Source organism: Lepisosteus platostomus, chromosome 1, assembly GCF_059453375.1.
Source record: "Lepisosteus platostomus isolate fLepPlt1 chromosome 1, fLepPlt1.hap1, whole genome shotgun sequence".
Lineage (NCBI taxonomy): Eukaryota > Metazoa > Chordata > Actinopteri > Semionotiformes > Lepisosteidae > Lepisosteus > Lepisosteus platostomus.
Genome location: NC_142611.1, coordinates 78,978,918 through 79,000,898, shown reverse-complemented (window position 1 = coordinate 79,000,898; position 21,981 = coordinate 78,978,918). Strand labels below are relative to the sequence as shown.

The window sequence follows — 21,981 nt, the reverse complement described above, 5'->3', positions numbered from 1 at the left end:
CCGTGATGACTAATGTAATGTGATGTATGAGCGAATAAGTACAAGTTGTGCAGCAGACATTTCACTGCAGGAATTCTCCAACGTGATCTGCATGCAGAGTTAACAGGTAAGTAGTATTTGTCAGCAAAACTGCCCTAAAAAGAAAACAATATTTCTATTGGATGAATAGAGATTTATTCACAAGCCTGCTTGTTTACAGTGTCATAGAGCCGCTCACGTCACCAGACGTTTGGTTGACTCGTTCTGAATCAAAGAACAAGGAATTCCGGATGCCTGGAAATTTAACATATTTTGTGATGTAAATTGGAAGTTTTACAAGTTACTGTGTACATTTTACTTTCATTGCGGTTTGAAATGCACTCATCAAAACTGATTCTTTCTAACCCTGAAATCTGAAAATAGTGTTGCAGTCCCCCTTTGAGTAACGTCCAACACAGAAAAGAACTGGAAAATATGTGGAACTGTGAAAAGGAGAAACACCTTTACGCCATAAACTACAAATTACACAGCTGTGTTGCTGACTCCCTGGCACATCCTCATCCTTGCTAAAGCCTTGTGTAATGAGAGAGCTCCTCCTCTTGACATCAGACATGAGACCAGATTCTGTCTAGGTAATCTAAATAGTGCAAGAGTACTGGACACTGAGCTTTATTATTATTTTGCGTTGACTTGCATTAGTAGATTAAGATTCCCTTTACAATCTACAGGCTAAAGACGACTCTCCTATTTAGTGATGCCTTTAGTTAGAATAGAGAAATAGGTTCCCATTCATTTGTGAGCATTTGTTTAGACACAGAGATTTAGTCCTGTTTACAATCCATTTTATTTGGAGGTAGTTTCTCTCTCTCTCTGACCCGTTAAGGCATTGTGTGGTATTTAGATTATATGCAGATTTCTGAGATTTTCCACTTCTTTAGAAGGTAGGGCTACTGGAACTCACAGCCCTGTAAATAACTACACAGTGTAACCACTGTATGTTGTGTAAACTACGGGGCGGTACAGAGGCTCTGTGGCTAAGAATCTGCGCTTGTGGCTGGAAGGTTGCCGGTTCGAATCCTGCGGTCGGCAGAGGAATCCTACTCCGTTGGGCCCCTGAGCAAGGCCCTTCACCCCAACTGCTCCAGGGGTGCCGTATAAATGGCTGACCTAATGTTCGAAATTCCCCGACTTTACAGGATTAAATTATTCATCTTTATTTGCTTGCACAGCACGCTGGAGTCAGGACCCGATCTTTATTTGATTCTTATGTTGTAATGAAAGCAGGAAGGGTATTGAAATATTACTTTTAAGTGGAATGTAATAAAAGAAAGGTCTAGAACAAATCAGGAACATGCTAATTCCACGCAAAAAAAAAGTAATATTTTCACCTTTAGAAACATTGGTTACAAATGTTTTAAAACCAAGAACAGGAGGCACTTGTTTACCCAAACTGATGTGGAAGAAACAAGAAACAATAACCTGGTCTCTGCTTTAATATTTTCAAAACACTACAGGAGAGCAGCTGCCTTACAATGATCAGACAGTGGAGAAAGACCACCTACTTTCTGTGTTGTCTTGATTGCTGAGTTTTTCTGCGGAGTCTTCACAGGCGTTTCTTCCTCCTCCTCCTCGTCATCATCATCTTCATCATCATCCTCATCCCTGTGAAAAAGTTACATTTACAAAGTTTGGTACTAATTAATGTTCTTCAAGCTACGTTAGACATGACTAAAACCATTACACAGTTTAGTGTATTTTCCTCCATCATTCAGCCTCAAATTATCTTTTTAAAAAGTGATTTATGTTTCATAATAAAGAGAAAACAGAACCATGAATAGAGAATCAATAAAGGAACACATTTATGAAATTGCAAAAAATAAAATCATGTCTATAGGTAAGAGAACTAAAAAAAGTTCATCACACCTGGCAGATCCTAAATGTCTGGTCTTCTACATTATATGCTAAGCATCAAAAGAAAGGTATTACTGAGAGCTGATTCACAGTTATCAAATAAATGAACCTTTTCTGTAGCAGATACACATTTTATCGAACAGCTATGGCACAGGTAAATTCATTAAGCTGATTAACACTTGTCATCAAAAGGTTTAATGCAGGGTGTCTACTGTCAGAAATGCAGGCAGCTGGTGTCTTGTGGGCCTGGAGCAGCACGAGTCCGATGACTGGTCTCCGAGACCTGGATGTCCCAGCTCATTCCCCAGTTTTCAATGGGATTCCAGCCTAGAGACTTGGGTGTCCATGGCACTACCGTCCGCTTCTGATTTTACAAAGAGAGCTACTGTTGCGCAAGGAGCTGTGCTGTCCTGATGGAAGCTGCAAAGGGTAGCCAGTGAGGTCACAGGCTTTTATCTATATAGTGACACACAATCAGGTAGCTAACATACTCCAAGTGGAGTTCTGTAGCAACCGCAACACTCCCATTAACTGGTCTGTTGTACCAGGGTGGTCTGCATAAAACTTTGATTCACAGCTAAAGACTGCCTGGCTCCCACGGCCTGTTGTGACGTAGTCCAGCCTACATACTGATAACACATAGGTAGTGCTCTCTTGATAAGTTGGTTTCTGTGTTTTCCTTTCTTGATTTTCACCAGGCTCGACATTCAGCAGGACAGATCACCTCATTACCTGCTGCCCAGGAAACCCTCACTGATGTGGTGAAACAAAGTCACTCACATGTATCACAATTAGTCAAGAATGTTCAAGTAAACACGATGCTAGTGTTAAATGAATATAAAAAAATACTTTTCTAAACAAATAAAGGCATAAACTGATTACGTTTTTTATACCCATAAATAAAGTTATCTTTGTGCTGCTGATTGGGCCATGGTTTTAAAATGTATTTTCAGTGAGGTCATTTGGCAGTTAAATGTATAAAACAAAGCTTAAGAGATTAGCTTGGTGTTTTGTTTTCATTTTTGGCAGGGCAATAATATAAACTGCATTCATATTGAGTCATATCCTAGACAAAACATCAGAGTCAGGCCTAACATCATCTATTTACGATGATTAAACCAAGAAAAGCCAGCAATACTGACCCAGAAATTCATATATGTTTTAATTTTATGAGATAATGCATTTTAAAAATGTCTGCACACTCTAAAACTGGATTGTTAAACTGTCCATCTGTGTATTGCAAATGCATCAGTTGTAGATGAGTAGAAGGGCATTAACAAAAGCATTAGTTTAAAACAATATTTAAACAAAACCGTACTGTTTCAAACGCTAAAAACTCTTCAAATTCAGGGTTAGGGCCTTGTGCTAGTAGTTACAGTACATTGTTATATTACCTTTAATATGATGTTTTTTTGTGGAAAAGAAAAGGACCGGGAAACTTTGTTGAAGGTATACAGAAAATTTTAATACAATAATGAATGTCTTACTCATCATCTTCCTCTTCTTCGGTTTCCATTTTGAGTTTCTTCTGCAGAAAACCATTGAGAAAAAAAAGAGAATTAAGAACAGGTGAGACACTCTATCAAGCAGAGTTACATTGAGGTGTCCTTCTATCTGCAGCACTGATTCTAGTCCAACTTATAAAAATATTTTTCTTAAATCAATCCCAACGGGAAGATATTAAGATTTTCTGCTCGAACATGAATCACTGGGGAAGCTTATCTTTTTGAGACTGACACATAAACACCACTTAATCTTTACAGAATCTCGACATACGGTGTATCGCGCCAACACCCTCCTCAGAATGGGGTAACTGAAAAGAAATGCCAGCTCTTGACTCTCACTGACTCTCACTGACGTCCACTGCAGTGTAGGCCAAAACTGGAAAAGGCTCCAATATTAACAGCACAGTATCACTTGCTCAGACTGTAAATTACCCTTTCCATGTCCTCCTGTGGAATATGGTATTTATATGCCTGTGAATTACCATGACTGAAAACCACATTAGTGTAATGCAGATATTAGCTCTCTTTGGCAGGACGGATTAATACTATCAGACTGGATTCCATTAGCAAAATCCTCATGGTTTCACAAAGGTGCTGCAAATCTAACTGTACTGAAAATTGTTCATATTCCTTCTTGGATGCTTCATATACATTTGGCAAAAAATGTGAACAACACGTAAGCTCAGATGTACAACGAATGAAGGGTGAATAAAAAGAAAGACTACTAGACGAGGACACATCTTAAAACAGCACATGGACAGTCATGTCTCCACACTTAGCTAAACTTAAACTGCCACTTTCACACATGACAAAACACAAATCTGGCACTTGATAATGCTGCAAACATGTGGTGATAGTTTTTTTTTTTAAGATGTTTTCTTTATTTTCCAGCTGCGTCTGTTTTCCACTATTAAAAATACTGGTATGGCATCCTGGCCGCAAGAGGGGTGCCAGGTTCAGCTACATACAGCTGGGAAGTGGACAAGTGGACATATTAAAGAGAACAGCTCTGGACAGCTCCAGAGTGCCACACCAAAAACTCTATCTAGTTAGGCAGGCTGAAGCAGAAGCAACCCTAACGTATAAAAAATGTAGACCGCAAAAATAGCATCACAGAGGATTACAGAATGCGAATACAGGGATCAATGAGATCCACACCACTCACTGTCGCAATAAAGCCCGATCCATGATTCAGGATCATCCCAATCATCCCAGGCACAAACTGTTGTCCCTCCTGCGCACTGGCAAGTGGTACCGCTTCATTAAAGCACGGACGACTAGACCTAAGAACAGCTTCTACCCTACGGCAGAGCGCATCATAAACAGCTCACTGTGCAATGCCTCAGAACACAAGCACCTCTGCACCATGTACTCTTTACTTGCCTACCATGTGCCTATTGCCCTGTCTGTGTATTGTTCTGTACTACCCTTTGTATGCTGCAGTGCTATATTGTGCATGATGGTCGGCTGTGACTAATGACTGTGTCGTCATTTATTATTTACCATCTTGTAGTGTCTATTGCACTATGCATGCGCTGAGAGAACAGGGCAAATTAGAAGCCCAATGTACATGGACTCTCTCTCTAAAAGTTAAAACCACGTGTCACACACATTTACACCTTAACCTGAGAGGAAATAAGATTACCTTCACATTATGAAATCCCATCGTTAAACTGGAGGGTCTTTTTACAGGTGATGTGTTGTTCTCCTCTTCTTCATCCTCATTTTCATCTTCTGACTCCTTCATACCTGCAGAGTCCAGTCCAGAACAATTTATTAGGAAAAGGAAAACACATTTAGAGTAGCTAATCAACCTTAACCTCCATACCTTTGGGAGACAGGTTGGAACTAGAGGAAAGAACATGTGGACTCCATGTGGACAGATGTCCCATGCCAGATCTGTTACACTGTCAGAGTCAAATAGTGAAGTAGTGTCTTTGACTGTGCAACCTGTTGTGGTAGCAAGTTTTGTTTTATTTTTCACTTATTATTTGTACTGTAATAACAATCAATGACAAATTATCAGGAACTTCATGCCTGATGATGATCTTGCATTTCACGGTTAATAAGTTTATATTAATTAATAATTAATACGTCAATATACTGACCTTTAAAAGAAAATGACACTGGCTCAAGCACCAGTGGAGAAAACAACCACAGTGGAATATGTCTTTCGAATGTGATGTTTGGGTTAAAAAACATCGATGCAGTAATACAATCTGAAACCAAACTCAGGAATTTTCAATGTTGCAGTAAGTAGAGTAAGCACAACGTATCTTCCATGAAATGTACTTGTGATTCTGCTGCATAAGAACACACCACACCACTTCAGAGCCATTAATACGCATTGACACCTACAGCTGTGACAGCTCCGTGCGGTCTCTGTGGTTCACAGCCATGACTGAACAAGTTGGCTCTGTATCTGTACAGACAATTCACGTTATGCCAGTTTAAAGCTGCCATTGAGTCAGCATAAACTGCATGTGTGAAAATTGTCACACTGTAACTAAAGACTTCATAGGACTGAGTGTGCTGTCAAGATGCTTTGTTGTAGAAGCATTTGACCACAAGGTTTTGAGTGAGCTATGTAGTTCCCAGTGGGATCTCTAAAATGCTTAGTCAGAACACTGCACATTTTGCCATTTTCAAATTCAAAAAGAAAGTTAACCTATAACATATTACAGGTTAAACCTACACGAAATACTTTTTCTGAGAAAGAAAAAAAGAAACTAGGCTTCCACAAAACAGTTTGCATTAGTACAAGTGTAACATCTTCACGACCTTGAGACTTGGCTTTCCTGCAATCCTCTAAGAGTCACAACAGAGGTTCTCATCAGGCTGCTGTTCCAGGAAAGAGCTCAAAGAATGACGAAGAAGCTACTGAAACCTCCCACTTGTTAAAAAGCACTAAAACGGGGACTTGGTAAAAAGTGTGGAAAGGGTCACTTACTAACAAAATGTTGACCGCTGATGAAGACGGGTCCAGAGCCAGTCTTGAGGCGGAATGTTGCTGGTGGTGTTATTTCAAATCCTCCAAGGCTCACCTAAACAATATAAGGTAAAGAAGCATTAAAATCAGATCTCAGAGACTCCAGTGGCCTGCTTACAGAGCATTCAAGTAACTTATAAAGCAGATAGAGAAGAGTCCAGAGACTCAGTGGACAAGTTGGCTGTCTACCTTTGGAAACTATTCAAATTGTTCCAGGGCTAGGCAATTCCTTTCATTAGCTTGAAGGTTTGCAGGTCTTATATTACATCCTGTGACGACATCACATAATTATCATTTACATAAGCAAGAAGCATTTGCAGTTTTCCAGCACTGTTTTGGAAACAATGTAGTATTAATAATAACGCCACAGTGGGGAGCTCTGTCAGTGCATTAACTGTAAAGGAACGAGTGGAGGTCGTCTAAACCGAAAAGGACAAAACAACCATTCTGCCGAGCCCTTTTACTTGATCATGACGATAGCTATTTTTATATACCACACATTACAACTGAGAACTAATTTTTCAAATTGTTACGCCAAACCTAGCTTTCCCAAAGAAACAAAACACAGGGAAGGTGTGTCCGGAGGAAATAAACAATAATCCGCCCACCAAGGAAACACTGCTAGAAACGTTTGGAAGAAAAAAAAATATTTGTAAACAATCAATGGCATTTGTTGGGCAACATAAATAACTATTTCCACATAAATGTGCAGGTCTGTACTAAATAAAAAAATAATACTAATAAAACTAAAGACACTTTCTCCAATAGGCCTGAAAAAACAACAAACATAGACGAAAAAAGCCTTCTGGGGACTGGCCTGCTCCCTGTCTTAGCCAAGCTGACAACTATAAAACAAAATACCCATCTGAACTGAACAAATGCAACTCGCGAGGAGAGAAAAATATAAAAGAAATCCGTAGTACAACAAGAATGTCTCAAACCCAAGTATCCCGTGTCGTTCCTATGATCTCTGTGTAGGTCTCTCTTCTTACATCTCCCTCTCTCCTAACCTCAATCCCATCTGCTATATACAGTACAGTCCTCACCAAGTCATAACAGGAGTTCAATCTAACCTCAGGTGACAAATAACACACACATTTTACGGTTATGACTTATCAAACAGAAAAAATCAGCAACTTTCAGAAGCCTTGTGTGAAAAAGTAAGTGAATCACTTACTTTTAATTACTGAAGTAAGTAACTGCTTCCATATCAGCCAAGAAGGTCATTAGAATTACACATCAAATAAGGTTAGATTTATCTACTCGGTGAGAACTTGGGGAGGACTAGGTGAAGGTCAGATATGTCTTAATATGTAAAACCATACACTCCCAAGGGGTGTACTTTCTTTTTCACATCACTGTAGGTGTGCTGAAGGTCCACAGCTGATCGATAATCAGGACTTGATCCCCAGCAAATACTGAACACAGAGAAAGGCAGGCAACAGAAAACTAGCACAGAGGGGGCAAGGGTGACCTGATCATAGCACATTTATGACAGCTTAAAGAATTCAATAATCGGAGCAATCTAAGTGAATTAAATCAATTAAGCAGGCACACAACAGCCGTGAAACTCCATAACTGTACAAGCTGTGAGATCTCAAATCACTACTCCACACTGTTGCAAAATGTACTGTAAAATGTCAGGCAGCATCAAAACATTGGTGCCACTCTTACAAAATACGGGTTAGAAAGGGTGATGTAACTCTGCAAAGCTCCCCCACCTACCAGGACAAAGGATTGGGACACGATGTAATAAAGTGCTGTGTCCCCTGTAGACATTAAACAGAAAACAAAGACCTTAGAAAGGAAAGGGCCAGTGAACCACAAAACCAGAAGTTAACAGTCTACCCTTCTCCTTTAGCTCTGAAGGCTTTGTGACTAACTCAGCACTTGTTTCAGAGTTTCCTTCTGCACATCCTCAGTAAGCAGTCGATTTAGTCATGCTCATTCAATTGCTGATGTTTAAATGGGGAAAATATCAAAAGGATTTTTCAGTTTCAAATTCCCTTTACACAAATTCAGGTTAATTTTTGTCTACTAGCCAGCTTTTTAGCTAAGCCATTATTTCGCGTTGAGTGTGACATTGTGTCCCATTGTCTCCGCAAGTCTATCGTCAGGAGCTGGAATATTTTGTCTTTTCAAGTACATTCTCTCCACGGACCATGATAAACGTAAAACCGTAAGAAGAACCTGAAGAAAGGACAACCATCAGAAATTTCTCTTGGCTTGGCTTGGCAGTTGTCTGACAGCTGCAGGAAAAAAACAACAAATTTTTCTTCAAATAAAGGGAGTCAGCTTTTGTTTGCTTTAAAGAATAATACGATAATGAATTTGGCACTATGCTGACAAGGAGTTACGTGTAGCCAATGAAATGAATTATATTTAGCCAAATTTCAAAAGCAGGCTCCATTAATATTACATCTTTCATCCACCTGTGAGGACAAAAACACCAGGGCAATGTGTGCTTCTATCAGGTTCCTTCTCCACCATGTTAAAGCCCATTATTGACTATGGAAGTCACAGTATATGAAGTTAATCAGTGTTGGGTCCTCCCTCTTCCTGTTTTTCTCAAAGTCTCTAAGAAACTTCAGCTTACAAAGGGGCCATATTTGGAGACTTGCATTAATTGTTTTTGGATAGAGAAATTCTCAAGATGATGCTTGGCTCCTGTAATCCAAGGAACTTGGAACCAAAATTACGCACTACTGCTTTTCCATCAGCTTCATTTCAGTAACAAATGAGTAAATTAATCCATTCAACATGGTTGATTTCATTAAAACACTCACTGAATGATACAACATCCTCTCACTCCTGGTAGGGATCAGCATCCTGACGCCTGTCCAGGAATTACAAGACACAAAGTGGGACAACTTTGGAAGGAAGGAAGGCCAGTCAATTTGCTGCAGGCTATGCAAGTTCAATTTAGGGACAGCAGTTAAACTAGCACATCACTTGTAGAGAGAGAAAACCAAGATGCCCATCACAAATGCACTTAAAAACAGGGAGAATAAGAAAATGCCACTCAGAAACCATTTCAGTCCAGAATCGAACCTGGGACCTTCCAAGAAGTATGAGGCTGCAGTGCTGGCCACCTTGCCCCAATGAAACCACACAGTCTGACATCATCTAATAGCCATTCCCTGAAATACAGTGCTAAGACAACGCAAACTCCCTATCTTAATGCACTAGAAGAGTGCAGGAGTGCAGTGTAATATCTCCATGAAGATACATGCTGGAGAACCACTTTGACACGTCTATACATGAGCTGAAACATGTGACATTACAACCTCTCATCGCCTGGCTGATGCTTTCAGAAAACACTCTCACAAGAGATCTCGACAGAGAAGCATGAGGCACTGGCTCCTTCATTAACAACTTCTCCTGATGTTACACCAATGCAAGCAGCAGTCGTGCAAGGAGTAAAATTGTCCAGGAAGTCGCAATGAACTAGAGCAACATCTAGGAATCTGCAGTCCTCTCTCGCTTCAGCTAAGATCAGAATTCACGACTCCACCATCAGAAAGACACCGAGCAGAAATGGGATCCATGGCCGAGGAGCAAGGCAGAAACCACTGCTCACAAAGAAGGACATGAGTGCTTGCCTCGAGTTGGCCAACATGCATCTGGATGATCCTCCAGAGTTCAGGAACTGAAGTGGAACTTTTTGGCCAACCTGGCCCCTGTTATGTCTGGCTAAAACGAAACAGTCCACAGTTAGAACATCATACCAACAGTCAAGCACGGTGGTGGTAGAGTCATGGTTTGGGGATGCTCTGCTGCATCAGGACCTGGACGACTTGCCATCATTGAAAGAGCCATGAATTACACTCTGGATCAGAGAGTTCTACACGAGAACGTCAGGCCACCTATCCCTGAGCTGAAGCTGAAGCACAGCTGGCTCAGGCGGCAAGACAAAGATCCCAAACACGCAAGCAAGTCTACATCAGCATGGCTGAAGAACTAGACATTTAGTTTTGGAATGGCTTCTCAAAGTCCAGAGCTAAATGATGCGGCACGACCTGAAACAAACAGTTCATGCTTGAGAAACCAGGAATGTCACTAGGCTTAAGCAGTTCTGCAAGGAGGAGTGGGCCACAACTCCTCCACAGCACTGTGAGAGACTGATCAATAACTACAGGGAATGCCTGGTTGCAGTTATTGCTGCTAAAGATGGTATAACCAGTTATTGAGTCCAAGAGGGCAATTACTTTTTCAACTGGGGGATTGGAGCACTTTTTTTAATAAATAAATGAAATGTTACATGTCATTTGTTCACTCAGATGAGTCCCTGTCATCTACTATTAGGTTTTGGTTGAAGATCTGATCATATTCACTGTGAAAAATATGCAATAATACAGAACTATATATTTTTTCACAGCACTATATATTTCTTAATTTCTGAGGTTTAGAGTGTTTTTCAGATATTAATTAATATTAATTTTGTGTCCTGAGATGGGAACCTGTTTCTTGTCGATTTAGCCCTGGCTCATTGAAACCTTGGTTTCTGGTTTCTAATCTTAGTGCTACATGAATCAAATACTAACTTTCCAATAAATGGAAAACATTAAATAACAATGCCAATGAGAGAAAAAAGTGTAACATTCTTTGAACTAAAAGCATTGAATAGACTTTTTAATCATTGCAAACTTCAATAACAATAAAAAAATTAAATACATTTATACAATTTGCTGCAGAGTATATTTGCCATTGTAATTTTATTATGAATTTTCTATCAACTTCCCCCACTTTTAAACTAATATGGTAAATCATACTGGATGCCCACCAACAACCCAGCAGCACAAACTCTTCATGATATTTGTGACCAGGAGCTAGACCGTCTATCTCCAGCCATGAACTCTGTCTCCAAACATGTACTTTTTTCATCCACACAGAACCAAGAGGAGAGTCTGGGGACCAGCATTTGCTAATGTTCCTGCGTGCACATTCTAACACTTCAAGAGCTAGCCAATTTGTTTTTTGTTCCTAAAACATCCTCCTCTCTGGGCCCTAAGGTTAACAGATGTGCAGAACAAAGTCCCACTTTCAGAGCAAGATGCCAAATTTTCCAACAAAAACAAACAAACGCTGGAACACAGCATATTCTGCAAGATCAAAGAACACAGAGCTCCGCTTTTGATGTATCACACAGGTAGTACAGGTGGTATCTAGCCTGTTTTTGCAAATCAGTCAACATATAAAAATCTTCAGTAATTCATTCTCAATACTCAACATCAAACAAAGCTTGTCTTTAATGCAGTTCAGATCTAAAGGGTTCAGTGCACAAGAAAAGGCCAACAATGAGAGTTATTTGCGGGTAAAGCGTTTAATGACAACTGCCGAGATATGCATGTCCATGGTTATCAGGGAAAAGTCAGCAACTGCCTGGTTTAACTTTCTTACATTAACATGTGACATTTAATTCATGTACACAAATGATCCTTGACTTTCAGTTTTTGCACTCTCCTGTCATTCAGCCTGGACAAATGGCACCCATGATATGGAATTAATGAAGAGCAAGGTGATGTTAACTAGAATTGTAATAAATGCTTTCTCCATTTTACGATTACAGACCTACACTTCAGAGCAGGAGCGAGTAATGTTAATTCCACATTGTGAAACAGAAATGAGAAATTTCTCCCCATCTTGTGCCCATTGCTTGCTGGGGAAGCTCCAGCTCCCCCACAACCCTGAATTGGATACAGTAGTCAGAAAATAGATGGATGGAGTTTACCTCACATTAACAACCCAAAGAAGCCATAGGTATTGAACTGATTTCACAACTGCATACTAATTATGCACTGAAATCTACACTGAATGTTATCTAGTACAATACATTGCACTGTATAAAATATATTATATTGTACTGCATCGCCTGCGATGTTTTCAAAAGACAAATGGCTTAATAAGGGGCAGACCGGAGGAGTCTGTCTACAGATCTACATTCTCCCCAGCGTGTGGTCACAGGGGTTACAACTGAAAAAGAAGACGCAAAAAAAAGCTTATTTTCCAAATGGAATGGGTATATAAAAATAATAGGCAATTTGAATTTTTATTATACAAAAAATGAGGTCTGAATCAAATGACAGTTATTTTGCATATTATCATAGGGTTATGTTTGAAAACCATCAGAAGATAAGTCGTCGCAGTGTGCTGACGAGCAGATTACTGCTTGCTATTTAGATAGAGACCAACAACAGAACCAGCACTGTATACTTAATATCGCAAAATACAGAATACAGTCTAGTAAACAGAGATAAAGGGTAGTTTCACCTGCATTATTAAATTAAAACAATTAAAACATAAGACTGATCAATGAGTCAAAATCAGTCTTTTTTTTTACATACACATACACCTCTAGTATCATGAGTGGCATGATGTTCATGTGTACATTTTACTGATGCAATACATTTTTATTCAGGAGGATTTAATGGCAAGCTAGCAATGTTTCAGATCAGTTTAAGGTATGGGAAATTAGTCGCCTCCTTTAGTAAACTTAATTCTTGCAGAATTAAATCTGAGATGTTAGGCACTCACTGTCGGAAGCACAGAGGGCTTGAGAACAGCTAGTGGCGTTTGTGCAATCTTCCCATCGTACGTCATGCCTTCAACCTCCACCGTGTGAAGCACATCTTCAGCTTCCGCCCCTAAACAAACCTACGAAAGAGAAAAAAATCAGGATTCAAAAGATATACTTAGGATTGGTCATTAGTTTCATGAAATAAGCACGATTCCAACTCAAATGCACTGATAAAGCATGGTCAAAAACAGTAGGGTGCAATCATACACATCAGGGTATGGGGTATCTTGAGTTTAGTCCCTTATAATAACCTCAACTCTTTTCTACAATGGAACAAGTAATAGGTTTATTCCATGCTGAAAAAAAGAAGAAAGAGAACACAACGTTTCGGCCGTGGAGCCTTCTTCAGGTGTGGCACCTGAAGAAGACTCCACAGCCGAAACGTTGTGTTCTCTTTCTTCTTTTTTTCAGCATGGAATAAACCTATAACTTGTTCCTTTGCAGCCTATGCATGCTGACGCAGCTACCCACTCTTTTCTACAATGATCTGTAAATAGTAAATGGTGAAAGAGATGAGCTAGTACCTTTGACAATGTTTCCTAACAACAAATTAAAGGTACTTCAGGATTTACTGACCATTTAGTTCATGTTGGTAAGTGGATCAGACAGGTTTAATCCAAGTTTCTTAGATTTACGCTGCTGAGCAAACATCTTGGATTTCTCCCAGAAAACAGCAATCCAGAGTTAAAGGAGAAGTGCAGTCCCAATTTCTCAGACCAATTATTAAATCTCAGTACCAAAAACAATTCATTGATATACAGAAAAATTTGACCCATTTCAAATGAAGCACAAAACTGAAAACTGTGAAATTATTGTAAGTCGCCATGTTGTCGCAAACTAGCATTCGTGTTCCTACAAATTGCGATGTGAAGTGACCCTTCCTGCTCACTAGTCACTGTTATTACTAATCTAATACAATGTACAAGCAAATAAGTGCAGGCGGTGCAGCACCACGTTTTCATGACCACAGCAATGTTCCAATGTGCATCTGCATGCAGAATTAACATGTAAGTAGTATTTTTCAGTAAAACTGTCAAAAAAACAAGAGCAACATTTCTATTGGGTTAAAAGAAATGTATTTGCAAGCCTGCCTGACTACAGTGTCACAGGGCCACTTCACCTCACCGGACGTTGTGTTGCCTCACAGAACATGGCATTGTTCATTCCTCTAAATTGTGTCTACTTTGTGATGTAAACTGGAGGTTTAACAAGTTACTGCGTACGTTTTATTTCTGTTGTGGTTTGAAATACACTCATCAACATTGATTCTTTCTAAAATATAAAAATAGCGTTGCTGTTTAAGAAATGATATGAGCATCACCAATTTCCTCAAACCTACAGTATTTTTTTCTGTTTTTACAACTTAAACTGTTGCAATGTTGTTGTCTGTTGTGATGTCTGTAGCATTTTTAACTACAAAAACATGATTATAAAAACAAGATAAACTACAAAAGTGGTTCCACACTGTAATCCTGGAGCAACATTAATTTTCATTCTATTTCGGCTCTAAATCACCAGTGCTAATTGATGACTCTATTGATCTGTATTTAACTTGTTTCTTCTGTCGGTGCTGAGTGTCAAAGTGACTTAAAGGGTACCGTTTCTAACAGTTTCTGCACAGACAGCTTTACAAAGTCTCTCTTTCAGAAAATTGCTGGCCATTATTTCTGACTAAACAGCTCTTATTGGTTGATCAGGTGGTGATGAACAGACACACGTGGTTATGACACTGTATCACAAACTCACAAAATGAACGCTTTTCCCATTTTGTCTAGTCAAGTTGGTTACATTTTAGGCATTTTAGAGTTGTCATAAATTTCCGCAGATCCTTTGACCTTTTAAATACCAAAAGCACATTTCTTAATATGCTCTAAATAGCTAAATGAAATCAATCAACCTGTAAATAAGAACTTAACTGGAGCAAAAACCAGACTGTGTTCCTCCAGGACCAGGTCTGATAACCACTGAACTGTTTACAGTAATCCCTCATCCAACAAGGTTTTCCTATAACACACAAACATTAATGGGACCAAAAATCCCCAAAGCACAAGGGTTTGGTCATAACAGGAGTCCATCCATGAAATGGATTCCATGGGGCTGCGTGTCCGTGCTCAAAATCCAGTTTTGTTCTCATATCTATCCTGATGTCCTACCGCAGCTGCTATCAGCATTTAGGGAGAGGATATCGGCGTTGTGAGAGAAAGCACCCTAGCAGACGGCAGCTTTAGTCACCTGGATAGGACTTTCAACCTGGATTATAGAGGAAATCACGAAGAATACAAGTTAGGAACCCCGGAAGGGGAGGATTGAGAGCGACAATTCCAGAGGGGGATTGCGGTTGTGCTTCGGAAGATTGTTTATTTAAAGGATGTGATAGAAGAGGCCTGCCCAGTGTGTACGAGGAGCGTGGGATCAGTGTGAGTAATAATGTGCCATTGTGTGTTTGTGGGTGTACCAGAGAGTAGGTTGCAGTAGAGAAGCCCTCACTCTGGAAACTCTTGAAGCGTCGAGTGAAAGAAAGGGCTCCACTAGCTGCTGACTTCTGACAGTGGGCAGGCTGTGGCGACAGAGAGAGGGCGCCACTGATGCAAGTAAGTGTGTGAAACTGCTAAGTGTGAGTAAGAGTAAAGATGAGAAGAAAAAATTAAAAAGGCAGCAGTGTCTGGTATAAAGGAAGCTGGGGCCAGCAGCTGGGGGTCGGGGTCTTCTACTTCTACTCCACAACGATTCAGGGGTCTTCCAATGAGTCGGGGGTCTTGCTCTGCTGCTCCCCGACCGAATCGGGAGTCTTCCACTGCTGCTCCCTGACCAAGTCAGGGGTCTTGCACCACTGCTCCCCGACAGAGTCGGGGGTCTTGCTCTGCTGCTCCCCGACAGAGTCGGGGGTCTTGCTCTGCTGCTCCCCAAGTCTGGGGTCTTGCTCTGCTGCTCCCTGACCGAGTCTGGGGTCTTGCTCTGCTGCTCCCCGAAAGGGACTTGCCAAAGTGCAAGAGCTGGTGGTGAGGTTCATTGAGCCTGGGAATCAGCAAGTGAGGGGCTCTGGGATATGAGGGAACCTCGTGATGATCTCGGAGTTCATTGTAAATAATGAGTAAAGAAGTCATGATGCTTATATGGGATTTTGTGTGGCTGTGTTCCCCTGTCCCCAATTTTCCCATAAGCTCTAAGGTTCCTCCAGTGTGCAGTGTTAGAGGAAGGTAACCCCCACATTGCAGAGGGTCTCACTGTAAATGTATGTATTGGAGTAGCTTATCAATCACATTTATCAACTGGGAATTATTTACTCCACACTACTGCCATATTACAAATACCTAAATGTCACACATCTTTCACACAGCTCTGTTTGTTGGAAAACCACAACACCATCTTTTCCAAAACTGATATTAAAGGATAAACCTTAAAAATGACCAAAACATTGTCAAGTAACATATTTACAATTTACACCATTTAAACACTGCAAAGGTTTTTCTTAAATTTATGATTCAACATAGCAGAACGTTACCTAAAATTCTTAAAACTGTATTTTGGCATTGAAAACGTTTTTTAAAGAATACACAGAATAAACTTCAAAGTCAGGAATCACATGTGACAGGATCAGCCCACACAAACCTTTTTTTAAAAAAATACTCTGCATCAGTTCACTTTCTTACACATTTATTTTCTTAATATTTTTCAGTACCATGCAACAATAAACACCTATGAACCCTCATTATTTCGATTTTAAAATAAATTATTTAAAAACAAAAATATGAAATGGTTAGTACAGAAACTTTACAGCAGGAAGTGGTGAACAGTTAAGTAAGGCACCGACTATATAAGGGATGTGTCAGATGAGCTGAGTTGTCAGTTTTATTTTTGTCTATGTCCAGTTATTTAAAAGGTGCTCATTCCCAAATAGGCAATCTCAGATTACACGGGGCTTTTCAAATTGTGTGCGATTTATTCAAAGTCAAGTTTCTTGCACTAACAGACCAGGTCCTCAGCCATGGCACAATTCTATCCAGGGTGCTTGTCTGGGAGCCCAATCCATCATTCAGGATCCCAACCATCCCGACCGCAAACTGCTCTTCCCCCTGCGCCCTGGCCAGTGGCACTGCACTGCTGAAGCACAGACCACCAGGCTTAATTACAGCGTCTACACTACGGCAGCTCACTGTGCAATGCACTCTGAACCACGTGCTTTTCACTGGGCTACCACGTGCCTCTTGTCCTGCGTGTTTACTGTTCCGTAAGACCTGCTGTACCTTAGTGTGGCTTGTCGTACGGTCATTATGTCTCACTGTTTTGTAAGGTATTGTGCACGCTGTGTGAAAGTGCTGTGTATTGCACCGTGCCCAACGTACATGTACACGTACCTACAGTAAATACACACCTCTCTCTCATCAAAGGCCCTGTATAAAGTCTTAAGCTTGGAAAAAGCAGCCCTGATGCACAGGAGAGGCTGCTGGCTGTATTCCCCGGCAGGGACCCTAGCGTGTTAAGAGATGCGCGCTGCGCGGGTGTGCTCGACGGACCGGGGACGCAGTCGGCTGGAGGTGGCGTGGAGAGGCTGGAAGGCGGATGGAACGGCGTCCAAGCCTCCCCCCACGGCTCTGAGACGGAGCCTGGACAAAAGCCGAGCTTGCCGAGCTGCAGAGCCGGAGGGAAGCCACAAGGCCGGCCAGCGGTGTGAGTCTGCAGGGGAGCGCAGCCGGCAGGACTGACGGCGCAGGTGCCCTGGAGGAGCTGGGAAAGCATGAGGGAAGAACGGAGAGAGCCGAGCGGTCTTCCTTCGAGAGGGGAGTAAGGCATATGAGCTAGGACCCCAGGGGGCCTCTGCCAGAACAGGACAGACCATGATCAGGAGACCCGCTGGTGGTGCTGGAGAGTGGAGCAGTACTCTCCCTGGCAGTCCGCCACACTGCTGTGTGACTGTGCCAGAGGGAGAGAGGTGAGCGCTACTGTAGGAGAATATTAAGGTTGCTAAAAAGGTCAGGAACGAGTCAGAATGAAAGATTACAGCGAGACGTATAAGCGTAGGTTGTAGACCAGTGAGTAGGAGACGCTGCCTGCCTCGTTCCCAGACTCTGGTGGATGATGAGTAGGTGGGGCTGCCTGTCTGGCTCCTGACTGAGGGTCTGGTGTGTCTCCACTGCAGGACCAGAAGGCCTGGGAGGTGGTGAGCAGATCACTATGACAGAGTCCTGTTAATGACCACGAAATACTGGGGGAAACAGAACAGTGTGACACGGGCCCAGTCAGAGTCAGCTGGGGGAGGGAGGGCCGGGCTGTCAAACTAGATTTCAAGGGAGGTAAAGTCCCTTCTGGAACACGCTCATTGCACTGAGTCCTGAAGGACTGAATTCATTTGGAAATCAGGCTGAGTGGACCTGGGAGCCGACTGGAAGGAATTAGAGCTCCATCGCTCACCCCTACCTGGGATTGAACCCGGGACCTTCCCATCAGGAGCTCAACGCCCTTACCGTCTGAGCTACTGCGGCTCCATCTTTCATGTAACACCTTGATAATCTCAATCTGATTGCAACTGTAACCCTTGTAACCTCATGCCTGTACTTTCAGTTACGCAACCCAATAGTTACGCAAAGCACCAATGACCTGACATCTGTAAAAAGTTATCTGAAAAATGCTTCTTTGGTTAACAGTATGTCACATTGTCCTTGGGATAACGCATAGACTGCAGGCAGCTACACATACAGTTTCTGGTACCAGAAAGGAGAGAAAGGAAAGTCACCCAGCTGCTGGAAGAGGGGGCTGTGTGGAAATGTCACCAGGCTGTAAAGACAGCTCTGGCAGGGGAAACGGGCAGAGAAAGAAAGGCCTTTTCTTCCTGTCACACTGGGGTATGGTGCCTGAACTTCATATGAAACAAAGGCCTGATAATGGCTTCACCTCTGTAGCCTGGACTCTGAATCTTTCCCGATCTCCTGAAGAGGGGTTACCCTGTCCCTCATCTGCCTTCAGTCCCGCTACACCGTCAAAGTTTCAGCACTAAATTCCTTCCCTACTGGACTATGTGGTAATGGGAAATGGACTGCTGACTGTTGTTTTTCTGGGAGCCGAGGCACAAGGCACAAGCACACCTGAAGGTTCAGAAATTGAGCACCACAGTAAGTATCATTTCCCCAGTCTTAAATCTTTGTTGTATTCAGAGATCGCGCCTTCAGGTATCATATTCCATTTTTTTTACTTAATACTTTATAGTGTGTTGTGGAAATTCTTAGGCTATAAACACTGAATAACATTTATTTTTATTTTATTGGGTGTTAAGTTATCTTAAAGTTATCTAGTTATCTAAATCCTGTAAAATTCGGAGAGCAGAGATCTACGATAAAAAATTTCCTCTAAATCTTGTCTAGATCTCTTCATCGTTCCTTCTCTTCCTCCCTGGGCTACTTGCCCAATCTCTTACTAAACCAGCTTCACACCGATCTGCTCCAAGACCAGGCTTTCTAACCACCTCCTGCTCCTTATCAGATGTCGTCGTTATAATTCCTAAAGGATTTCTCCCTTACACCCGAAGAAGGCTCCACAGCCAAGACGTTTTCTTTCTTCTCTTTTCAGCACAGAATAAACCTATTACTTGTTCCTTTAAACGGATGATAGCAGACTACAAAGCATGAAAATTTTAGAATCCCTTAATTTCATACTTTCCCCTTTAATAACTGCATTGTCTGATGCTCTGTAAAATACCGCCAGTTAAAACTCCCAGACTTTGTCCTGTCCCTCTTCTCTGCCGAACTTACTGCCTTGAGAGAGAGCTGGTGTTCAGCTTCATCCTCTTCGATTTTCACTTTGTATTCCTTTTTGTCTGACTTCAGCTCACACCCTGGAGAAAGATACACAACAGTCCAGATTTGTAATTTCAGAAATAAAAACCTGGAATGTTCATAATTTTTATACAGTAACTCAAGGGGCAGTGGGGACAAAACGTCAAGTTCAAATTACAGTTTGAACAGTTGGGGCGGTGCAGTGTCTGTGGCTGGAAGGTTGCTGGTTCATATCCCACGGCCAGCAGAGGAATCCTACTCCGTTGGGCCCCTGAGCAAGGCCCTTAACCCCAACTGCTCCAGGGGCACTGTACAATGGCTGACCCTGCGCTCTGACCCCCAGCTTCTCTCCCTGTCTGTGTCTCATGGAGAGCAAGCTGGGATATGTGAAAAGACAAATTCCTAATACAAGAAATTGTATACGGCCAATAAAGTGATCTTATCTTATCAAAGTCAAGCAATATATTGAGGATCAAACGATGCAATTGCAGATTCTTAATAAAGTCAAATTCACGTTGCAAATATATCAAATATGCACGTATACAAACGGTATGAATAAACTTATTTGAATGCTTCAAGTACTAATTTGAATGCACTGCGTTTCTGCATTTAAGTTGTAAAAACACAGTACAATACAGTGCTTAACGACTGTTCAAATAAAAAAACTACAACGGTATCTGCGAAATAACTCTAAAAACTGATATATGTGTATAAAGCAGAGTTCTCAATGAAAATCAATAGACGCAGAATTTATTTTTGAATGGGATTTAAAAGTGAAACATTAGCACGGTGGGTGTCCCTTTGTTCCAAATTACATACTTTAGCAGCACAATAGACAACTAACAGTTACTAGAGGATGGAGAAAACGCTCATAGACTCGGGTTCGAAATAATTCTGCAATGCGTATCAAGGCCTATGCTACAGTAACAGGTATTTTAAAATGCATCAATTAATACTAAGAAAACACTTTCGCTTAAAATGACATTTGCCAGAATTCAGTACTGTTAGCCGGTGCAAGACATATTTTAAGTACGCAATGTCTGCCTTTTTGCATAAGAGAGTCATTCTAATAAAAGCAGAAATAATGGACGGCAAAAAATTCAGAATCCAAAAGAACATAAAACGCGAAGGTGCCTCACCGAACAAATATATCTGAGGTCTACCAAACTCAGTGTCACTGCCCTCCGCCATGTTGCCTACAGAAAAGATACCAGGTTTCTAGAAGGTGGAACCCAAACAACGAAAAAGTGTAAGTGACAGGTGAACCGACTAATAGGAAAACAAAACGGAAACTGTAAGCGTCGTATTCTCCAATCAGGTACACCATCAAGTGGACACAGGAAAGTGCAGAGCAGAGACGGCTCTGTGCAGATCCCTTGAACCCCGCCAGAGGGCAGTGTCACCCAGAGCTGGCCGTGGTCGAGATGGGTCAATGATAACCGTTATCAGTTGTACAGGACTGGTAAAGCAGGTTAATTCCTCTCTGAAGAGTAAACGGGGAAAATGCACGACGGTTTAGGCTGTGGAAGGCCGATTTGTCTGCGGGTATTAATTTGAACACAGCTTAAAGAATTAAAAGAGCTCAATACTGGCTACTACGGTTTCTATAAAGTCTTCCCCCACTTGAACCTTTTTCACATGTGATTTTTTTAAATATCCGTACCCTGATCCGAACGTTATACCCACACTTTTTTGTTTGTTTGTTTGTTTGTTTGTTTGTTTGTTACAATTGAGCTTTTGATTTTAAATGGACAGCAAAGGAAACCTACAGAAACACATGAATTTATCCCGAAAAACTGTGACTCACTACAATTTAACAATTGGTTGCACCTGAGCTAATTAGGGATTCATGCTGCTGAGATTTGGGGATTGGAGAATTCTGTCAATTTGACTGGAGTATCCCAGTTAAACTCTATTATCCAAAAACCTTGTTAAACCAGAAAGATCGTGCGAACAATTCCAGATACTCAGCTTTAGAAATGTAGTTTGGTTAAGTGTTCCTTATACAACACTATTCATAGGGATGGCCTAACCACTGTCCTGGAAAGGGGGTATGTCTACAGATCTTTATTCCAAATAAGTTCTTAATGAGCATAATACTAATGAATTAATCATTGCTTACACTTATATAGCTATATAGAACTTTTCTGGACACTCCACTCAAAGTGCATTACAGGTAATGGGGACTCCCCTCCACCACCACCAGTGTGCAGCATCCACCTGGATAATAACCAATAATTGGCTCATTATTAA

The 21,981-nt window shown here is 41.3% G+C and overlaps 1 protein-coding gene across 1 annotated transcript in view; it reads right to left on the bottom strand.

Annotated features, from left to right (window-relative positions):
• The window catches only part of npm1b (nucleophosmin 1b), a 41,770-nt gene extending 20,749 nt beyond the window's left edge, over nucleotides 1-21,021 (bottom strand). Inside the window, exons 1-7 of the mRNA XM_088638234.1 lie at nucleotides 20,868-21,021; nucleotides 19,705-19,787; nucleotides 12,919-13,038; nucleotides 6,346-6,439; nucleotides 5,041-5,144; nucleotides 3,378-3,418; nucleotides 1,542-1,641 (exon numbers count right to left, since the gene is read on the bottom strand). Coding sequence (XP_088494360.1) covers nucleotides 1,542-1,641; nucleotides 3,378-3,418; nucleotides 5,041-5,144; nucleotides 6,346-6,439; nucleotides 12,919-13,038; nucleotides 19,705-19,787; nucleotides 20,868-20,919 — 594 coding nt within the window. The 5' untranslated portion in view covers nucleotides 20,920-21,021. The remainder of the gene's footprint in view (nucleotides 1-1,541; nucleotides 1,642-3,377; nucleotides 3,419-5,040; nucleotides 5,145-6,345; nucleotides 6,440-12,918; nucleotides 13,039-19,704; nucleotides 19,788-20,867) is intronic.
• Between the last annotated feature and the right edge of the window lie 960 nt (nucleotides 21,022-21,981).